The sequence below is a fragment of the Lepidochelys kempii genome, chromosome 3 (genome assembly GCF_965140285.1).
Source record: "Lepidochelys kempii isolate rLepKem1 chromosome 3, rLepKem1.hap1, whole genome shotgun sequence".
Lineage (NCBI taxonomy): Eukaryota > Metazoa > Chordata > Testudines > Cheloniidae > Lepidochelys > Lepidochelys kempii.
This window is the reverse complement of record NC_136382.1, coordinates 209,774,672-209,794,579: the sequence shown is the minus strand read 5'-3', so window position 1 is coordinate 209,794,579 and position 19,908 is coordinate 209,774,672. Positions and strand designations below refer to the sequence as shown.

Below are 19,908 nucleotides of genomic sequence, written 5' to 3'. Positions count from 1 at the left end.
GTCCTGCATGGAGCATGCTCAGTGTTGATGGAATTAAGCTGTGAAGCTCTAGTAAATCTCTCCCAAGTATGTGCAAACTGTGATTTTTTTTTTCTTAGAGGCTTATAACCTGGCCAAATTTGGTCAGATTTTCTGGGGACAGCAAAACAAACATCCCCGATACAAAGGCTAGCCCTTTGCAACATGTCCAGATCCTGCTCCAAAGATTGGGGGTACCAGCATTTTTTAACATGGGTAACATAATGTATTTCTCCCCGAATTCCCTCCTGGAGACACCTAACCCATTTTGCCTGAAATGTATGGGTTGCTTTATTTTAATCAGCCTGAAGCAGACACCCAGGATGGAAAATTTGAGCCCTGGCAACTGAAATAGGGCCCTACAATGGGAAGCATCAGGCATCCTTAACTGTAGGTGATGGGATCAGCCCCATCTATAATGAGCATGTCTTTCATTTTTAAATTGCCACGCACACGTATGCACCTCATAAATAAATAATGCTGAGATGAGAAAATCATGACGGCAGCGCAAAAGATGAGGATAAAAGCAGCATGTGCATGAGCATATTTATGTGTAATGTTACATAGGGGTGGTTGTTTGGGATGTGGGAGAGAGGCCGTAATTTTACATCTCTGCTTCCTTTGGCTGGTGAAGTGAGAGATCTTTTCATGTTTCCTGTGGCAACGGCCGGTGGCTGGTTAGCACAAATATTCCAGACATGCACAGGAAATGCCCAGGACAGCAACAGCGACTATGGGAACTGCAAGACTGAAAAGTGCAGCTGGGCCCCTTAAATTCACTGTATAGACAGTGAAGGTCAGCGTGGCGGATTCTGCTCTCCATTTACATCCACATAAATCCAGAGTGACTCCAGTGCAGTCAGTGACAAATTTCAGAGGCCACAGTTACACCAGTGTGGGTGAGATTAAAATTCAACCTATTTGGGTAAATGACCCAAATTCGCCAACTTAAAACCAATAGTTATCAAGGCCGCCTTTAAGCGCCCAGTGAATTTTCTTCCCTTTGACAGAAATTGGCCCTGCCTCTCTCCTAAGACAAATTAGAACTCATACAACAGCAGCAGCAGGAAGTGAAGTGAGCAGAAGCTGCACCCCTGCAGTAAAGCCGAACTGAAGACCACAGGCTTCCAATAGTAGTTTCCAGTAGCAGCCCTAAGATGACTGGAGGGAGCCGGGCTCTCTGTCTTGGTTATTCAGTGGGTTGAGATACAGTGGGAGAAACACCCCCAAAATCTCTGGGAAGCTGGAGTGCTGTGGGGATGCAGGAGGGGAAGCTGGTCCCATGGAGTAGATAAAAGATTATCAGCTTTCTTGCAATAGTTGTGTTACATTTTTCTCATTTTCTTTATTCTGGGCTGTGGGGGGACACGTGCCCTTTCTTAGCTGTTGATTATTTCAAGATGCTAGAGGTTGAACTGGACTACAAGCGAGAGAGACTGAAATTGGATCTCTGCCACTAATGGATCAGAAACTCCACTGAACAAGCTGATCCCAAAAGCAAAGACGTCTGGAATTGATTTGTTCACTTTTTTATTGAACTTTTGAATTTTCTCCTGGTTATTTTTTAAACTTTCCACTTGGAAAACATTTCAGACTAGATTACATATAGTTCTTGCCTTGGTAGTGAATTAGGTAATTTACTGTTTTTATAAGCACCTTTATAAATGGTCATACAAGACAATTGGACTGGATTTTTAGGGCTTGTCTACACCTACCGGGGGTTCGATGTGGTGATCGATGTATTGGCGGTCGATTTAGAGGGTCTTGACTAGACCTGCAAAATCGACCACAGATCGCTCTCCTGTCAACTCTTGTACTCCACTGGATCGAGAAGTGCAAGGGGAGTCGATGGGAAAGCATCTCCCATCGATATCGCGTAGTGTGGACCCTGCGGTAAGTAGATCTAAGCTACATCTACTTGAGTTATGCTATTCATGTAACACAAATTGTGTAGCTTAGATCGACTTTTCCCTGTAGTGTAGACAAGGCCTTACTGTATGACTCTTACCTGCCTAGCTCAAAAGTGCCCTGATCCTTGATTGCTTCAATATAATTAATAATCTCTTTCAGTGACTTGATTCTTCTTCAAAATTTTGGTAAACCACTGGGAAACTATGAATCCAAGAGTTTTGAAGGAGCTGGCTGAGGAGTTCACTGGACCATTAATGCTGATTTTCAGTAAGTTTCTGAACATTGGAGAAGTTCCAAATGACTGGAAGAAAGCTAATGTTGTGCCAATATTTGAAAAGGGTAGACACATGACACAAGTCATTATAGGCCTATCAGTCTGACATTGATCACGGGCAAGGTAATGGAATGGCTAATATGGGACTCAATTAACACAAAATTAAATGACAGTAATATATTTAATGCCAATCACATGGGTCTAAGGAAAACAGGTCCTGTCAAACTAACTTGGTATTTTTTTTTATGAGATTACAAGTTTAGTAAAGGGAATAGTGTTGATAATAAATTGTTATTAATAAATTTCTGTAAGGCATTTGACTTGGTACCGCATGACATTTTTATAAAGAACTAGGAAGATATAAAATTGCCATAACATACATTAAAAGGATTAAAAACTGGCTAACTAATAGGTCTCAAAATGTACTTGTAAATGGGCAGGTATGTTTCTAGAGGGATCCCACAAGAACGAGTCCTTGGCCCTGCACTATTTAACATTTATATTAACATAAAATCATCACGATGACACTGTGCAAATGACACAGACATTGGAGGGGTGGGTAAATAATGAAGAAGACAGGTCATTGACACCAATCACTTGGCAAACGGGATACCAGCAAACAATATGTGTTTTAATATGGCTAACTGTAAATGCGCCACACTTCCAGGATGGGGGACTCTATCCTGGGGAGCAGGGACTCTGAAAAAGATTTCGGTGCTGTGGATTTCATCACCTGTGCATGAGCTCCCCATGAAATGCCATGGCCAAAAGAGCTAATGTGATTCCCCATGAACAGGGGAATCTCAAGTAGGAGCAGAGAGGTTATTATACCTCTTAATTTGGAACTGGTGCAACCGCTACTGGAATTCTGTATCCAGTTCTGGTGGCCACAGTTCAAGGACTCACACGGCCAGGATGGCTCATCATGTTTTCACTGCTGGCGCCCAGGAATGGGATAGGGCAGCAGCGCACATTGGAGCTGGAGGGCATGGCTGGGCACGGACATATTTACCGTCAGCTTTCCCCACAAGGAAGGGAGTGTATCAATCTTCCCCTCACTCAAGTGGGCACAGCCGAGAGCTGGGAATAAAGTCTGTTCCCTAGATCCACGGGATTTACCATCCCTGAAGTGTTGCTGGGGCTGGATGATGCAATAGTCTGGGGCGGGCTCTGCCCTCCCCCACATCCCATGGCTGTCCCAGGTTCTGGGCACCAGGTGCCCCCGAGCTACCCTGCAGGTACCGATTCCACCTGGCAGTGGCTGGGCACCAGGAAGCCCAGAAGCCCCTGCCCCGCAAAGCCCTGTGCCTGGAACCCAGTGCCCTGCACAGGGGTGCCCAGCAGCCCCTGCTCACACGGTCCCATGCCCAGAGTCCCTGCCCGGAGCCCGCTGCCCTGCACGGCCCCGCTCCCAGAGCCCCCTGCCCCACAGAGCCCCCCGACCGGAGCCCCTACCCCGCACAGCCCCGCTCCCGGAGCCCCTACCCCGCACAGCCCCCCGACCGGAGCCCCTACCCCGCACAGCCCCCCGACCGGAGCTCCTGCCCCGCACAGCCCCTTAACCCGCACAACCCCCCGCCCCGCACAGCCCCCCGACCGGAGCTCCTGCCCCGCACAGCCCCCCGACCTGCACAACCCCCGGCCCCGCACAGCCCCTTAACCCGCACAACCCCCCGCCCCGCACAGCCCCCCAACCCGCACAAACCCCAGCCCCGCACAACCCCGCTCCCGGAGCCCCTGCCCCGCACAGCCCCGCTCCTGGAGCCCCCTGCCCCGCACAGCCCCTTAACCCGCACAACCCCCCGCCCCGCACAGCCCCCCGACCCCCACAACCCCCGGCCCCGCACAGCCCCTTAACCCGCACAAACCCCAGCCCCGCACAACCCCGCTCCCGGAGCCCCTGCCCCGCACAGCCCCGCTCCTGGAGCCCCCGCCCCGCACAGCTCCTTAACCCGCACAACCCCCCGCCCCGCACAGCCCCGCTCCTGGAGCCCCCGGCCCCGCACAGCCCCGCCCCCGGAGGGCGCTCGGCCGCAGCCGCGGGGCCGGACCAGGAGGCGGAGCCGCCCGGCCCCGCCCCGCCCCGGAGCGGAGTCTGGAGCGGCGGCGGCGGCTCGGGTCTGGCGGCGGCGGGGCAGGGGGATCCCGGCACCGCGCGGCTGCCATGGGCCGGGACCTGCTGCTGCTGCTGCTGCTCGCGGCGCTGGGTGAGTCCCGGGGCGGGGGACGTGTGTGTGTGTGTGTGTGTGTGTGTGTGTGTGTGTGTGTGTGTGTGTGTGTTGCGGGGGGGGCAGCGTGTGTGTGTTGCGGGGGGGCAGTGTGTGTGTGTGCGCGCTGGGGGCGCGGGGCGGTGTGAGTGTGCGTGTTGTCCGGGGGGCTCAGTGTGCGCGGGGGGGACAGTATGTTTGCGTGGGGGGGGCTGCAGTGGATGCACGGGGGGTGCAGTGTGTTTGTGTGTGTTGCGGGGGGTGCAGTGTGTTTGTGTGTGTTGCGGGGGGTGCAGTGTGTTTGTGTGTGTTGCGGGGGGTGCAGTGTGTTTGTGTGTGTTGCGGGGGGTGCAGTGTGTGTGTGTGTGTGCGTTGCGGGGGGGGCAGCGTATGTGTGTGCGTTGCGGGGGGGCAGTGTGCGTTGCGGGGGGGCAGTGTGTTTGTGTGCGTTGCGGGGGGGCAGTGTGTGTGTGTGCGCGCTGGGGGCGCTGGGCAGTGTGTGTGCGTGTTGTCCGGGGGGCTCAGTGTGCGCGGGGGGGACAGTATGTTTGCGTGGGGGGGGCTGCAGTGGATGCACGGGGGGGCAGCGTGTTTGTGTGTGTGTGTTGCGGGGGGGGCAGCGTGTTTGTGTGTGTGTGTTGCGGGGGGGGGGCAGCGTGTGTGTGTTGTCCGGGGGGGCAGTATGTTTGCGTGGGGGGGGCTGCAGTGGGTGCACGGGGGGTGCAGTGTGGGTGTGGGCGGGCCGGGGGGCTGTGAGTGTGCGCACAGGGCTCCCCAGCCTGTGGGGAGGGCACGGTGTGGGTGCGCGCATGGGGGGCGTAGTGGGTGTCCAGGGGGGCTGTGAGCGTGCGCACAGGGCTCCCCAGCCTGTGTGGCGGGCGCAGTGGGTGCCCAGCAGGCTGTGGGGCACAGTGTGGGGTCCCTGCGCAGCGCTGCCCTGGCAGGGCCCGGTCCCCACACACTGGCGGGTATCTGTGTGGCCTCTTGGGCAGCGGAGCCTGCCCCCCGCCCAGTGCATCTCTGGGGTAGAGGACCCACTGCAAGCCCAGGCCTGCTGTCTGCAGGGTTTAGCCTCCTGCTGCGGCCCATGGGGCCGTCTGGTCAGTGGGATGGGTGAGGGACGCTCTCGCCCCTTTAGAACAGAGTTGTCCAAGGCTCCTGGGTGGGGGGGGAGCCCGCTCCCCCGGCCCTGTTAAAGTTCTTACAGCCACCAGCCCAGCCGGAGCACCGCCTGCCGCTATCTGAGATGAGTTAGACCACGATGCTGGGATAAGCTCCCGTGTGCAGTTTTCAAATGGGCTAGTGTCTATGTTCTGGCCCCCTATCGGACATGCCAGCCTTGCTGGCCATTTCAGCACAGGCCATGGGCTCAATGGGCTGGGGTGCCTGAATTGCCCGCCCGTTCCTGGAGCAAATCCAAGAGCACTCAGGTGCAGCAGCTGGGTGAGAACAGCGGGGTCATTGCACTGTTCTGCAGATAGAGGACTTCTCTTAGTCTGCGGCCACGAATGTGCTGACCCGTCCCTCTCGAACACTAGGCTGTTTTGATCTAAGGGCTCACACGAGGGTGACCGCAGTCTCTTCCTCATATTCTGTTGTAAGCTGCTGGGAATTCTGTTCCCCCATGTGGATCAGGAGCTAGTCCTAAGTAGATGGGTCACCACTGGTTGTAACCCGTTGAAGATTCATGGTGAATACAGTGGGGTAAAAGTGTGGTACCTATAAGCCTGCAGAGAATTTGTGGAAACGTTCCTGGATTTACAACAGTGATCTGGTAATGGCTTGGCCCTCAGAAGTGAGAAAGTTACCGAAGAGACTGGATTCTTTCTGGTGTCTCTGTTCTGTTACCTGAGATGCATTCCCATGAAGCGATTTAGAAAACCGTCTTTTGGGATGGAGAGACTGAAGCTGTTGATGAGATGTAAGCTCTCTTGATGGATCCGTGTGACCCTCAATGTGAGGAACGGAGATGTGTCAACAACACGTGGGAGGGGAAAGACCCATTTGTAAACACGGCTTTTGGCCCTTAATGAGGAATATAGGGTTAGTGAAGTCATGAATTCTAATTGAATTCAGATAGCTCCTTACTAGAACTGGAGTAGAGAAGTATCATTTCAAGTGTGGGATGGCTTTCCCCATTTCCTTTTAAACCTTTGGTGAAATTTCTTGCATGTGTTAATAGACAAATATTCTTGTTTATGGCTTTATTCCCCAGTCTGGTAACCAGAAAGGAAACGGCCAAGCCCTCTGAGAGCATGGAGAGCTGGTTTGATATCTTTGGGTTTTTTCGGTCATATCTGCTTTTTTTATGGCTAGTTAGCTGGTCAGTCCGTTACACTGTAGACCACTGCGTCATTGTCTTTTGAAATGTATGAATAACAACAAAACAAAAGGTCTAAGAATAAATTGTAGCTGGCTGGGTTGTGTCAGGAAGGTTCAGTTTCAGAGGTGCTTAGCAAGCAGACAAGAAAGTTTTCTCTGAGCAATCTGTTACAGAGCTGTTAAGGCATTTTTCCTCGGATCACTTGGTCACTGGGTTTTAGTACCATGTAAGCAAACAACAAGTAGCATAGGGAAGGTTCAGCAGCGGTCACATGCTCTTTGTTTGTGTTATGGTTAAGATTATTGTGCAGACTTAAAAAGCTTAGCTATTCTTTCAGCTTAAGACAGTTGTTTTGCATCTTGAACCGGGAGAGCATTTCTGTTTACTCTGTAAGAACAGACGAGACTGGGAACCAATTTTGTGACTTTGCAAATTTCTGTCTAAAAGTATCATTTTTCATGAGTAAAAATAGCAATCACCTTAGCAAAGAAATGTATCCAGCCTCAAACTTAGGTCCTGTTTGCTGGCTCTCTCTAACGTCCCCTCGAATTGTCTGTGCTCAGCTAGTCACAATGGGGAAATTAATGAGGTAGTAAAATCTTTGAGGTGTTTGATATTCAGGAGTACCAACCAGCTAAAAACTGGACTCAGTTAAGGCATATTGAATGTTCTTGTTGGGTAAACAGGTCACAACTTTCTACTCATTCTTTGATTTACTTTATAACCGGTGAATATATTTTTGAAAGCAACAGGTTAATCAAGATGGATCAAATTCATGGTGTGACTGAAATATTGGTATAGAGGGGTGTAGAAAGAACAGGCAGGATTAAAAGGGAGGAGGTGTGGCATTATACATCATTTGTTCTGAGATCCAGAAGGAGGCCAGATGCAGACCAGCTGAGAGTCTCTGGGTAAAGGTAAAAGGGGTGAAAAAACAGGGGTGATGTGGTCAGGGTCCAGTATAGCCCACCAAATCAGGAAGAGGAGGTGGATGAGGCATTTCTGGAACAAATAACAGAAATATCCAGAACACAAGACCTGGTAGGAATGTGGGACTTTAAAACCCCCGACATCTGCTGGGAAAGTAACATGGCAAAACACAACATTTCCAGTAAGTTCTTAGAATGTATTCGGGACAGCTTTTTGTTTCAGAAAGTGGAAGAAGTAATTAGGAGGACAGCCATTTTAGAATTGATTCTGACCAAGAGGGAGGAATTGGCATCGCATCTGAAGGTGCGTGAAAGCGATCACAGAATCATGAAGTCGATTAGTTCAAGGAAAGGAAGGCATGAGAGCAGCAGAATAAGGACAATGGACTTCAAAAAAGCAGAGTTTAACATACATGGAGAACGGGTAGCTAAGGTCCCACGGGAAGAAAATCTAAGGGGAAAAGGAGTTCAGGAGAGCCAGCAGTTTCTTAAGGAGCCAGTATTAAAGGCACAACTGCAAACTATCCGAGCACAAAGGAAAGATAGGAAGACTAGTCAGAAGCCAATGTGGCAGCATCAGGAGCTCCTTACTGACCTGAAAGTCAAACAGGAATCCTACAAAAAGTGGCTACATGGGCGAATTGCAAAGGAGGCGTACAAAAGAACAGCACAAGCATGTAGGGACAAAATCAGAAAGGCAAAGGCACCCAACAAGGAACATAAAAGGCAATGAGAAGAGGTTCTTTAAATACATTAGGAGCAAGAGAAAGACAGAGGGAAGCATGGGTGCTCTACTTAGCAGGGAAGGAGAGCTACTACCTGATGAAATCAAGAAGACTGAGATGTTTGATGCCTATTTTGCTTCAATCTTCACTGAACAGGTTAATGATGACCAGATACTCAACACAATTAGTATTAACAACAAGGGGGAAGCCAAAGTTAGATGTATTCAAGTTGGCAGAGTCTGATGAAGGGTACTTGCGGATCCAGCTGCAGCAATCTATGAACCTTTAGTAGTTGTCTTCGAGAATTCCTGGAGGATATCTGGAGTCTTAGAGGACTGGAGAAAGGCAAACGTAGTACTTTTCTTTAACAAGGGGAACAAAGAGAACCCCGGGGAATTATAAACCAGTCAGCCTAACATTGATCCTTGGAAAGATACTGGAACAAATTATTAAACAATCAATGTGTAAGCACCTAGAGGATAATAGGATTGTAAGGAATAGCCGGCATGGATTTGTCAAGAACAAATCATGCTAAAGCAACCTATTTTCCTTCTTTGACAGTTACAGGCCTTACAGATGGGGGGCAAGCAGTAGACATGATTAGTTTTAGTAAGTCTTTTGACACCATTCCATGTGACACTCTCATAGGCACACTAGGGAAATGTGGTCTAGATGAATTTAACATAAGGTGGGTGCACAACTGTCTGAAAGACCCGTACTCAGAGAGTATTTATCAGTGGTTCAGTGTCAAACTGGGAGGGTGTATCTAGTGGGGGCCAGCAGGGGGTCAGTCCTGGGTCTGGTACTATTCAATTAATTTTCGTTAATGACTTGGATGATGGAGTAGAGAGTATGCCTATAACATTTGCAGATGACACCAAGCTGGAGGGGTTTCAAACACTTTGGAGGACAGGTTTAGAGTTCAAAACAGTTGTGACAAATTGGAGAATTGGTTTGAAATCAACAAGATGAAATTCAATAAAGACAGGTGCAAAGTACTTCCCTTAGGACGGAAAAATCAAATGCACAGCTACAAAATGGGGGATAACTGGCTAGGCAGTGGTATTGCTGAAAAGGATCGAGGGGTTATAGTGGATCACAAATTGAATATGAGTCAATAATGTGATGTGAAAAAGGCTAATATCATTGGGTGTATTAACAGAAGTATCATTTGTAAGACATGAGAGGTTATTGTGTCCAAATCTGGGCATCACACTTTAGGAAAGTGTGGACAAATTGGAGAGAGTCCAGAGGAGAAGCAACAAAAACGATCAAAGGTTTTAAAAAAACCTGACTCACTGAAGGTAGGGCAAGAAGCAATGGGCTTAATCTGTAGCAAGGGAGATTTAGGTTAGATAGGAGGAAAAACTTTCTAACTACAAGTGTAGATAAGTTCTGGAATAGGCTGCCAAGGGAGGCTGTGGAATCCCCACCATTGGAGGTGTTTAAGAACAGGTTGGACAAACACCTGCCAGGATGGTCTCGGGGTTACTTGGTCCTGTCTTAGTGCAGGGGGCTACTTGATGACCTCTTGGGATCCCTTCCAGCCCTGCCTTTCCATGACTTGGTGGTAAGCAGCCATAACTGTATTGCCATCAACACAGCAGATTGATCCAGCCAACAGTGTATTTTGCCTATCAAATCCAATAGAAGTTTTTAAAAATAATCTAGTAAAATGATTTGTGTGGGGAATATTCTCCAGATCTAGAATCTTAAAATACCCAACTTTGTTTCTGAGAAATTATTTTAAAATGCTACTTTTAGTTTGATGCAAGATTGGCCTCGGGAGTGCCATCAATCTAGGGAAAACTCAAATGAATAGCTCCAAAGGAGAAGTACCATGTAAGGATGGAGGGAAATGAAACCTTTATAGGAGGTTGCTATTAGCTTTCCTTGGGAAAATGTTTGAAAATCTAGTCTGGTTGATGGAATGTGCAGCTGGGAAAGACTAAACTAATTGGGTGGTCTGATTTAAATCAAGGTGATTCAAAACAGTGATTTAAATCACAAATTTTAAGCAACTTTTCCATTTGTACATGTTATTTTCTAAAGAAAGGTGCATTCTCATGGGTTGACATAACCATTAAAACATGCTTATTTACAACTCAATAGAGCCTTTACACTAGATTTGGTACATTGTTTTGCTACCCAGGAGGGTGCACTATAATTATATAAATTTGTTTAAGCAATTATATAGCTTAATAACTTCAGATTCCTATTAATTGTATATTTTTAGTATGTTAGAAAAAGGTGAATGATTGCTTATTTACTAAATAAGAAGAACAGGAGAACTTGTGGCCCCTTAGAGACTAACAAATTTATTTGAGCATAAGCTTTCGTGAGCTACAGCTCACTTCATCGGATGCATAGAACGGAACATATAGTAAGAAGATAGATATATACGCCCACATACAGAGAACATGAAAAGGTGGACTAAGAGGCTAATTAATTAAGATGCTCTGTTATCAGCAGGAGAACAAAAGTTTTGTAGTGATAGTCAAGATGGCCCATTTAGACAGTTGATAAGAAGGTGGGAGGATACTTAGCTTAGGGAAATAGATTTCAGAGGAACAGCCGTGTTAGTCTGTATTCGCAAAAAGAAAAGGAGGACTTGTGGCACCTTAGAGACTAACCAATTTATTTGAGCATGAGCTTTCGTGAGCTACAGCTCACTTCATGAAGTGAGCTGTAGCTCACGAAAGCTCATGCTCAAATAAATTGGTTAGTCTCTAAGGTGCCACAAGTCCTCCTTTTCTTTTAGGGAAATAGATTCACTATGTGTAATGACCCAGTCGCTCCCAGTCTCTGTTCAAACTCAACTTAACGGGATCTAGTTTGCATTAGGATGGTAACTGGAATTACACACAACAGCAAATACAATTTATTTTTATGAAACAAAATGACCTTAAATGTTTTGGATACATAAACTTCTCCTATCAAAACATGATTTGTATTTACACCTAAATGATTTCTTAAAGAAACAGAGGGATTTACTGTAGTCAGTGAATTAAGCTGATTATTTTAGGTCAGCCTGAGCAAATTTTCAAATACGCCTAAGTGAAAGTGACTGGCACTTAAATTCCTACTCCTGTAAGTCTCTTAAAAATGAGACAGTCTCTTAAATTTACTTACATTGACCTACGGAGCTATTTTTATAAAGCTTGACCTCAGAAGTTCCATGTTTCTCCCCCAGTTCTTTCTTTATATGGAAAAGCAGCCTTTAACTCAGAGTTTTTGATAGAGGCTCATGGATTTCCATATTTATTATTTCTGTAAAAGTTTTAAGAGATTATAAATGTAGGTGTTAACATATTTTGTATTAAATTTAGACTGTATGTTAAACAGGTTTATTTTTAAAAAGAAAAACTTAGTATAACAAACGAAATTTAAAAAATCCTATTTTAAAAAAAAATTAAAAATGGTTTTTGAAATCACCCTGAATTTTAGTAGGCGTTTACAGGCAATTCTTCATCCTAATCTTCAGTTTTTTTCTCATAAAAGGAGCTCAGGTAAGGCAGCTTTAAGTAGCAGTCAATTGTGCTGCAATTACACTGCAGTTAGCGCCCCCCCAACCCCCCAGGGGCTTGGGCTGAGGGGCTGTTTAATTGCCCTGTAATTGTCAGGACTCAAGCTCTGGGACCCTCCCTCCTCACGGGGTCCTAGAGCCCAGGCTCCAGGCCGAGCCTGAACATCTGCACTGCAATTAAACAGCTCCTTACCCCGAGTCAGCTGGCGTCTAACTGGGGTGCAGACCTACCCTGAGGTTACAAAATAGGGATTGGAATGTGCGGGCAGCATGGTTGGTCGGTGAAGGCACATGGTGAACATCACACGCGAGGTTAACTCCAGGTTAAGGGAAGTGTGTGTTTGTTTGGTCTGGGAGCTCCCATATTTCTGTGAGTGGGGGATTGGCGTTCCCACCCTGCACTGACCACTCTGGTAACACTGGACCCTGTCAGCTCCCCCATGCCCGGCTAGGGGTTTGGCTTCTGTAGCAAAGAAATGCATACCAGCAGAACAAAATCCAGCAAATACAGTCAATACCAACAAACACCAACAAAACACATTTCTGCCTGTGCTTGGCTATTCCTGGGATCTCTCCTGGTAACATTACACTGTCCCAGACCCTAGATCCCTCCCCCCACTGCACTTTATATCCCGTCTGGGATTTAGAGGCTGAACTCGCCACAAGTCAACAGGAATGAATTTGTAGCCCCTGTAGGATTCTAACCCCTGCCGAGGGGTAGCTCAGCAGAAGAACCCTGACGAAGTGCCTTCCAACCACAGATCTCTCAACCCTTTGTGATCATTAACCACTTGTGTGAGGTCTGATTTATAAAAGGGGATAAATAAGGGTACTGAGGCACACAGGCCAAAGGACTTACAGACCCCAGGTCTCAACTCCCACTCATGGGCTTTAGCCGCAAGTCCATCCTCAGTGTTGTGGTTCTCTCTGTGGCTCTACCAGAGAACTGCGGCGTCACCCTGCAGAAGTCATGGAGTTTACGATGCTGCAAGTCCTTGGGCAACTCGCAGCAGCAAGTGCAAGGCTGTCACACAAGGGTGAGCCTAGGCTATGCAGGGACCAAAGTTCATGTCAGCCCGAGGGATATGTAATCAGGTAGCATTCCCACCCTATTGCTAGCACAGTGTGCGCTCGCTCTCGTTGGTCCAAACTTCTCTACTTCCTGGGGTTTGCCTTTATTGTGAACTTAGCAACTGCAAAACGTTCACCTCAGCCCAAATGTTTTCCTGAGTTTCGCTCTCTTCCTAGGGGCTTTCACTGAAATCGCCCTGTACTGAATTCTTTCTGCCTGGGGACACTCAGATCCCTGAATGCTCCCAAACTGGAGCTCCTAGAGCCCACCTGAGCTGACCGGGTGGCTCAGTGGCAGAAATCGATTTCTCCCACCTGGCGTCAGAGAGTCCTTGTGTCCTTGAGCCTGCCATCCGGTCACGGCTAGAGCTGGGCGAAGAAATGATTTTTTTCTCCCGTTTTGGTCAGCAAACTGAAACACCAGAAAAAATCTCCAGTTCTGTTCTGAACACTTTTGGAATTTGGCAGCAAATCGGAAAAGTCTGTTTTGGGTCCTCAGGAACATTTCATTCCAGTCCTGTACAGAAAGGGGTGCGTGGTTCTGCCCGTTAGCCCGCTGGGTAGGGCAGTGCCTGGGAGACCCAGTCTGACCTCTCCATTCAGAGGAGGGATTTGCATCACATCCCCTCTCGTCCAGGTGAGTGCCTCGATCACCAGGCTGCCATTTTTTCTCTCTGGCCCAGTGAATATTTGTGTCTATACAAAGTATAACAGCTTCAGCTGGAGGGATTGACCCATCCCAGAACAACCTAGCGCCTGGTGACTAGGATGCTCACCTGGGAAAGAGAAAATTGAGGCCAAGTCCCTGCTCCAGAGTGGGGATTCAAACCTGCATCTCCCGCACCTTAAGCCAGTGCCCTAATGTTACTGGGCTAACCCCCACCCCCCTCCATGGGCATGGTTTCCGAAGCTGGCCCTGCAAAGCATTTTCCCAGCTGAAACTAATCGGGTCAAGTTGGTGGAAAGTTTCGGGTCAATTGAAGCTGCATTTTTGAGCGGCTAACCTCTTCGTCCAAAAGATGGAGCCCAGCTCTGGTGATAGCATAATCCTCTGCGCCGAGCACTAACATGCGCGGGGCAGGGTGTGGGTGGAGGAGACCTGGGTGTAAATCCTAGCAGGGCACACGTTTCCCCGTAGACCTTCCTTCTGCTACGAGGCAGGCATGACGTGGGGGCTGTACAACAGTGCTCTCAGCACTGTGGGGTCAGATCCTCTCTCTCCCACTCCTGGCTTTTTTGATCTTCCACTTAGTGCCCAGCACTCTACCCCAGGACCATGCAGGTTCAACCTTCAGTCCGTCCGTGCTTCCCCATCATTTGACATTTCTGTGGCAGAGGCACCAGAGGCCCCCCTCAGAATCACACCCCAGCTGTGTCGGGCCCTGTACAAACACCCAGGAGATGGGGTCCCTGCCTCAAGGAGCTCGAATCCATCCTGGGGCAAACTCCTGCACCGAGCCCCACTGACTTCCATGGTGCTGCGTGGTTACAAAGGCCTTGTGAGACAGGCAGGGCATAGCTCATGTCTGCAGTGCTTTGAGGCACTCTAATGGGATGTTTCAGAGTAACAGCCGTGTTAGTCTGTATTCGCAAAAAGAAAAGGAGTACTTGTGGCACCTTAGAGACTAACCAATTTATTTGAGCATAAGCTTTCGTGAGCTACAGCTCACTTCATCGGATGCGTACTGTGGAAACTGCAGAAGACGTCTTCTGCAGTAGCTCACTTCATCGGATGCGTACTGTGGAAACTGCAGAAGACATGTCTTCTGCAGTTTCCACAGTACGCATCCGATGAAGTGAGCTGTAGCTCACGAAAGCTCATGCTCAAATAAATTGGTTAGTCTCTAAGGTGCCACAAGTCCTCCTTTTCTTTTTTTTAGTGGGATGGCGTTCTGCAAAGCCAGGATCAATCGAGTGCAGCGTGATGTCTACGGCCAGGGAAATACCAGTTTTGTCTTCATTGCGGGTGTGTTGGAATCAGTACGTAGGAGATGCGGAGCCTCATGTTAATGGCAGCATCTCGGTCGGTGGGTGCTGGGAAGAGGGCCGTCCGGATGTCAGGAACATGACTCGTTGTCTAGATGACACGTGTGCATGTGGCTGTCTTTGGCTTTTTGGTGTGCGTGGACTGTTTTGGGTCAGGTTTTGTTCCGCAGTGAAGGAGACATTTGGGGACACTAGCGGGGTGTGGACAGGACTGACCATAACATCTGGGCCAGACACATCCCCCCTGTGGAAAACACCTGGGAGTATGGCGGGGGGCGAGAACGCTGAACCTCGCCTTTACAGCGCTCTCTTTGCGCCGCCCTCCTGGGGGAGGGCTTCGGGGGCACCAAGTTGTCAGGGGGTGAGGCCTTACACCCCACCAGATCTAGGGGCTGCGTGGGGAGGAGCACCCACAGATCCACAAAGGGAGGAGCCATCACTTATGGAGGCCGGTCCCTTCACACAGCTGTGCCCCTTCCCCCCCGCCCCCCAACTTGCGGTGCTCTCATTGCCTGAGCAAGGGGCTGGGCTCGGCAGTATCGGTGAAGGGGGTCTCTGTGGCCGTGGATGGTATTTCAGGCCAGTTGGTGGAGCTTCACCAGCCGAGGGTCTGGCTCATGAACACATGCTGCATAGAGACTGGGGGTCTCTGCGGAGACGCCCTGCTAGTATTGGGTCTGCTCCACTGTGGGGATGGGGTGTGCCTGGGTCCACCGTGCCCGGGGTGAGGCCGTGGAGAATAGAAGCGTTGGGACTTCGGGGCTGCTGAGATGCACAGAACGCCGAATACCGCGGCGGGCTCGCTGCTGGCAATGAACAGGGACATAAACCTGGGTCTTATTTTGCAGAGAACACTGAGGGAAAGCAGGAGAGGAGGATGTCCCACCTGTCGCCATCCACGCAAGCATTGTCGGTGGACTGGCCGGCTGCGCCTCGACACCCCCGCTCCCTTCTAACCACGATGCATGATACCCCCAAAGCCGAAGCACGAACACCCCCCACGGAGCCATATCCTGACCAGGCCAATGCATCTCTCTTGGACGGAGCCTCTGCGGCCCACTCTCTACAGCTAATTAAATTCAATCCCACAGTAGGCCATGTAGTAATTAATGAGCATAAAGATTTCACGTTTAACTGCTCAATTAAGGTACCTCATTTCTTATTCAACCAAGACTCTTCTGTCATTTCCTTGTGGAAAGACGGGAAGGAGCCGCAGGAGCCTGGCCGCATGTCCACTCGACATTACCAGGTCATGGACGATGGCGAAATAACTATGATCTCTACCTTCAGGTAAACTAGCCAGCTGTTTAAAAGGTGGTTTGCCAAGTGCCATCTTCAGTTCAAGATGCAGCTAAAAAACTCTCGCCCAGCCCAGTAGCTTAGATCTCTGCACGCAGATCCCTGCAGAACAACTGCGAAGAGTGCCCCTGGAGCTCCGCCAGCAGGGTCAGGCCCGGGATAGATTTCTACTTGGGGGGCTGTGGTGTTTGCTGATCAGTTAGGTGTTTGTGAACCAACCCTGTGGCTAGGGTAACAGTCGGGGGCTGGTGGAAGTTTGGCTGTTCCAGTCTTTGATAACAGCACAGGCTATTCATACCCTTCCTGACTTGTCAGGCAGGTAAAACTGCAGACCTGAAAAGCTAGTTTAAACCCTTTCTTGCCTGATGGAAAATAGGAATCCGGTGATGACAGAAAACACAGGCTCACCCACATGCCCTTTGCTTTAAGTCAGCTTCCCAAAGCAAACCCAGGACCCCGATCTCCCACCCCCCTGCATGACAGACCAAGGAACAGAGCGGGTGGGAGATAGAGCTCCCAGATGGTCCGGCATGAAGCAGGGGCTGGGATTGATGTAATCTGAGCCCCCAGTCATGGCTTTTTTTTAAAGAAGGCAGATCCTCAGTCCTGCTGTGGTCAGGACGGCTGGACAAGGAGGCAAGGTTTGGCTCTCAGATGGGACAGAGCTCCTCTCTGTCCTAGGGTCAGATCCACTGGTGATGGCATTCAGCAAGGACTCACACCCAGGACCATGGCATAACCTTCACTAGGCAGGAATCGGCTGCATGAAACCCACAGTGTAGGGAGGAAAAGGAAAGGAAGATCCACTAAGCCAAACATAGGTTTCAGAGTAACAGCCGTGTTAGTCTGTATTCGCAAAAAGAAAAGGAGGACTTGTGGCACCTTAGAGACTAACCCATTTATTTGAGCATGAGCTTTCGTGAGCTACAGCCCACTTCATTGGATGCATCTAGCTCACGAAAGCTTCTGCTCAAATAAATGGGTTAGTCTCTAAGGTGCCACAAGTACTCCTTTTCTTTAAGCCAAACATAGACTCCCACAGATACTGTCCCCTCCCGCACTCCTCCTCCCACACAGCTTCTGAGTCCATGGAAAAACCCAGCTTGTCCATGACTGTCATTTACAAGAGGGCCCCAGAGCTGTGTTTTTCACCATTGTGGTTTGTAACAGGACAGCTGTGAGACAATCCTGAAACAAACACATATGCTGTTCTCAAAGCAAACGTCCCAGCATGCATCAGGTTCTTCTCTTTCAAAAGCCCCTAAAGTCACCTAAGAGTACCCATTGTGAGGGGATGAGGTTATGCCCCTAAAGTGCTTTGGAAAATGTTATCCCTAGGCCTTTCCATCCCCATGCCATAGGGAGAGACTGAGACTAGGAGCTGGGAGGGTGGCGGGGGGGAATCTGCTGCATGGTTCTTGTGCAGGGGGGTCACTAAGTGTGTGTTCCTCGTTAACCAGGTGCCTGACTTGAGACCTTGGGGACTGATGTAAAAAGTGCTGAGGTTTCAGAGCACGACTGAAGTCCCCGGGAGCTGGGTTTGGAATGTATATAATGCTAAGCCCTCTGCAAAATCAGGTCCTGGGTGTCTCAAATTGTGCTCCCAGAATTAGTGGGCACTTGTGACTGTAACCTGTCTGTGCATCAGTTCCCCTCCTGTCCTGTGGGGATAATAGTGCCGTGAGAAAATAAACGTTAAGAAATGTGTGAAGCACTTAACGATGGCAGCGTGCCGATGCGCACCATAGAGAAGCCTAGAAGGACGTTAATAATTCTGTTTTCAGAGCAGGGTTTGAATAGTGGCAACCACAGACCCACACATTAAATCCTGAGGATAAAACAATCTATTCGGCAGCTGCTCAGTAAGTGAGCACCAGCCACCCTGTGGACTGAATGAAGCAGGGTCTTCTGGGGAAAAAGCAGGTGATCCAGTAATTATGGTGGGTCTTGCCCACATGCTCAGGGTCTAACTGATCACCATGTTTGGGATCAGGAAGGAATTTTCCCCTGAGTGGGTGTTTCGCCTTCTTCCACAGTATGGGACACAGGTCGTTTCCAGGTTTAAACTAGTGTAAATGGTGGATTCTCTGTAACTTGAAGTCTTTAAATCATGATTTGAGGACTTCAGAACTCAGCCAAAGGTTAGGGGTCTGTTACAGGAGTGGGTGGGTGAGGGTCGGTGGCTTGCAATGTGCAGGAGGTCAGACTGGATGATCATGACCGGCCCTTCTGGCCTTAAAGTCTTTGAGTCCAGTCAAAGACTGTATCATAATGCATATACACAAGAAGGTTGCATCTTTTGAGTGCTTGACTTTGCAACCGTAACATTCTTTTAATGCCATTTTTGTGGGTAATACCTCCTGAGATCCAGCGTAAAAGTGTTCCAGCATTTCTCGTCTTTGGTGCCAGTGCACGGAAGCTGTTGCTGTGATAAGTCTCGAGGTGAATCCTTTCCTCTCCCCTGACAGCATAACCAATGCTCAGCGCTCTGATAATGGGTCCTACAGCTGCAAACTGAAAATCCACAATGAGGAAATTGAGTCAGACCCCATCTTTGTCCAGATGGAAGGTAAGACGGGGCCTGAAAGAGGCATTTAGTAACAATGCCAGCGCACTGGCAGGAGAGCTCGTGGCAGGGGTTGTGCACGGGGCTGGGCAGTGGGGAGCGGGAGTTGGACGGGAGTGGGAATGAGCAGTCCAGGAGCAGGAGATGGTGGAGCAGGCTGGGCTACCCAGTGTGGGAGGCAGGTGCCAGGGCACACAATGCCTGTGCTGAGAGCCACCGTTGCCCTGGCAGCGATGCTGGCAGGCCTGGACCTTATTGACTAGTAGTATTATTGTTGCAAGTGTTTTTAAGGTGCCCGTCTCCTTGTCTTTCTGCGTAGGGCTCCCCCACTTCCTTTGGCAGCCCCAGAGGCTGAACGTTACCAGGAACAGACCGTTCAACCTCACATGCCAGGCCGTGGGGCCCCCGGAGCCCGTGCAGATTTACTGGTTTTGGAACAGCAGCAGGGTGAATGACCAGCCGTACATTTCCCCCTCGGTCCTGACTCTGCCAGGTGAGTGTCGCCCGGGGGCAGTTTCAGCGCACGGGGGGCCGTTGCCGCAACAGGAGCGTGGTAAGCTCCACGGCTGCCCGGCTTGGCTGGCTGGCATTCGCCGACTGAACTCACTGCCGGGCGGTTGGCTGGCTGCGCCTGGCTAATGGCTGGCACGCAGAAGCAGCCAGGAACACGGTGGCCCTTGCCTTCAGCCATCCTGCTCTGCAATAGACGTGATCTCCTCTCGCTGCAGGGCTCACTCCCGTGTCGAATTGACGGTTACATCCTTGCACTGATAGACAAAGAGTCAAACCCTGCCCTGACGGACACGTTGGCCTAACGGGGATCGTGCCACGCCCCATTCCTCCGTACCACCTTAGAATGCAGAACCTGAACTGTGACCCCCACCAGGGGCTGATGCTGCAGTGATTGTTTGCGGGCCTCTGGCGGTCAAGGCTGTGCTGATCCCGGCTGGCCTCGAAGTCTATAAATCGAGGGCTCTTCCCGCGTCATACCCTTCCCTGGTGCAGGGCTGTCTAGCAGACCGGTGAGGTGATGCCGCTGAGGTCAGGGTTCATGCTTTGTTACACGGTGGTGG

At 49.7% G+C, this 19,908-nt stretch overlaps 1 protein-coding gene across 1 annotated transcript in view; it reads left to right on the top strand.

Moving 5' to 3' along the window:
* The first annotated feature begins 4,289 nt into the window (after nucleotides 1-4,289).
* The window catches only part of MERTK (MER proto-oncogene, tyrosine kinase), a 64,303-nt gene continuing 48,684 nt past the window's right edge, over nucleotides 4,290-19,908 (top strand). The window contains exons 1-4 of the mRNA XM_073339908.1: nucleotides 4,290-4,410; nucleotides 15,819-16,260; nucleotides 18,738-18,838; nucleotides 19,155-19,328. Coding sequence (XP_073196009.1) covers nucleotides 4,368-4,410; nucleotides 15,819-16,260; nucleotides 18,738-18,838; nucleotides 19,155-19,328 — 760 coding nt within the window. The 5' untranslated portion in view covers nucleotides 4,290-4,367. The remainder of the gene's footprint in view (nucleotides 4,411-15,818; nucleotides 16,261-18,737; nucleotides 18,839-19,154; nucleotides 19,329-19,908) is intronic.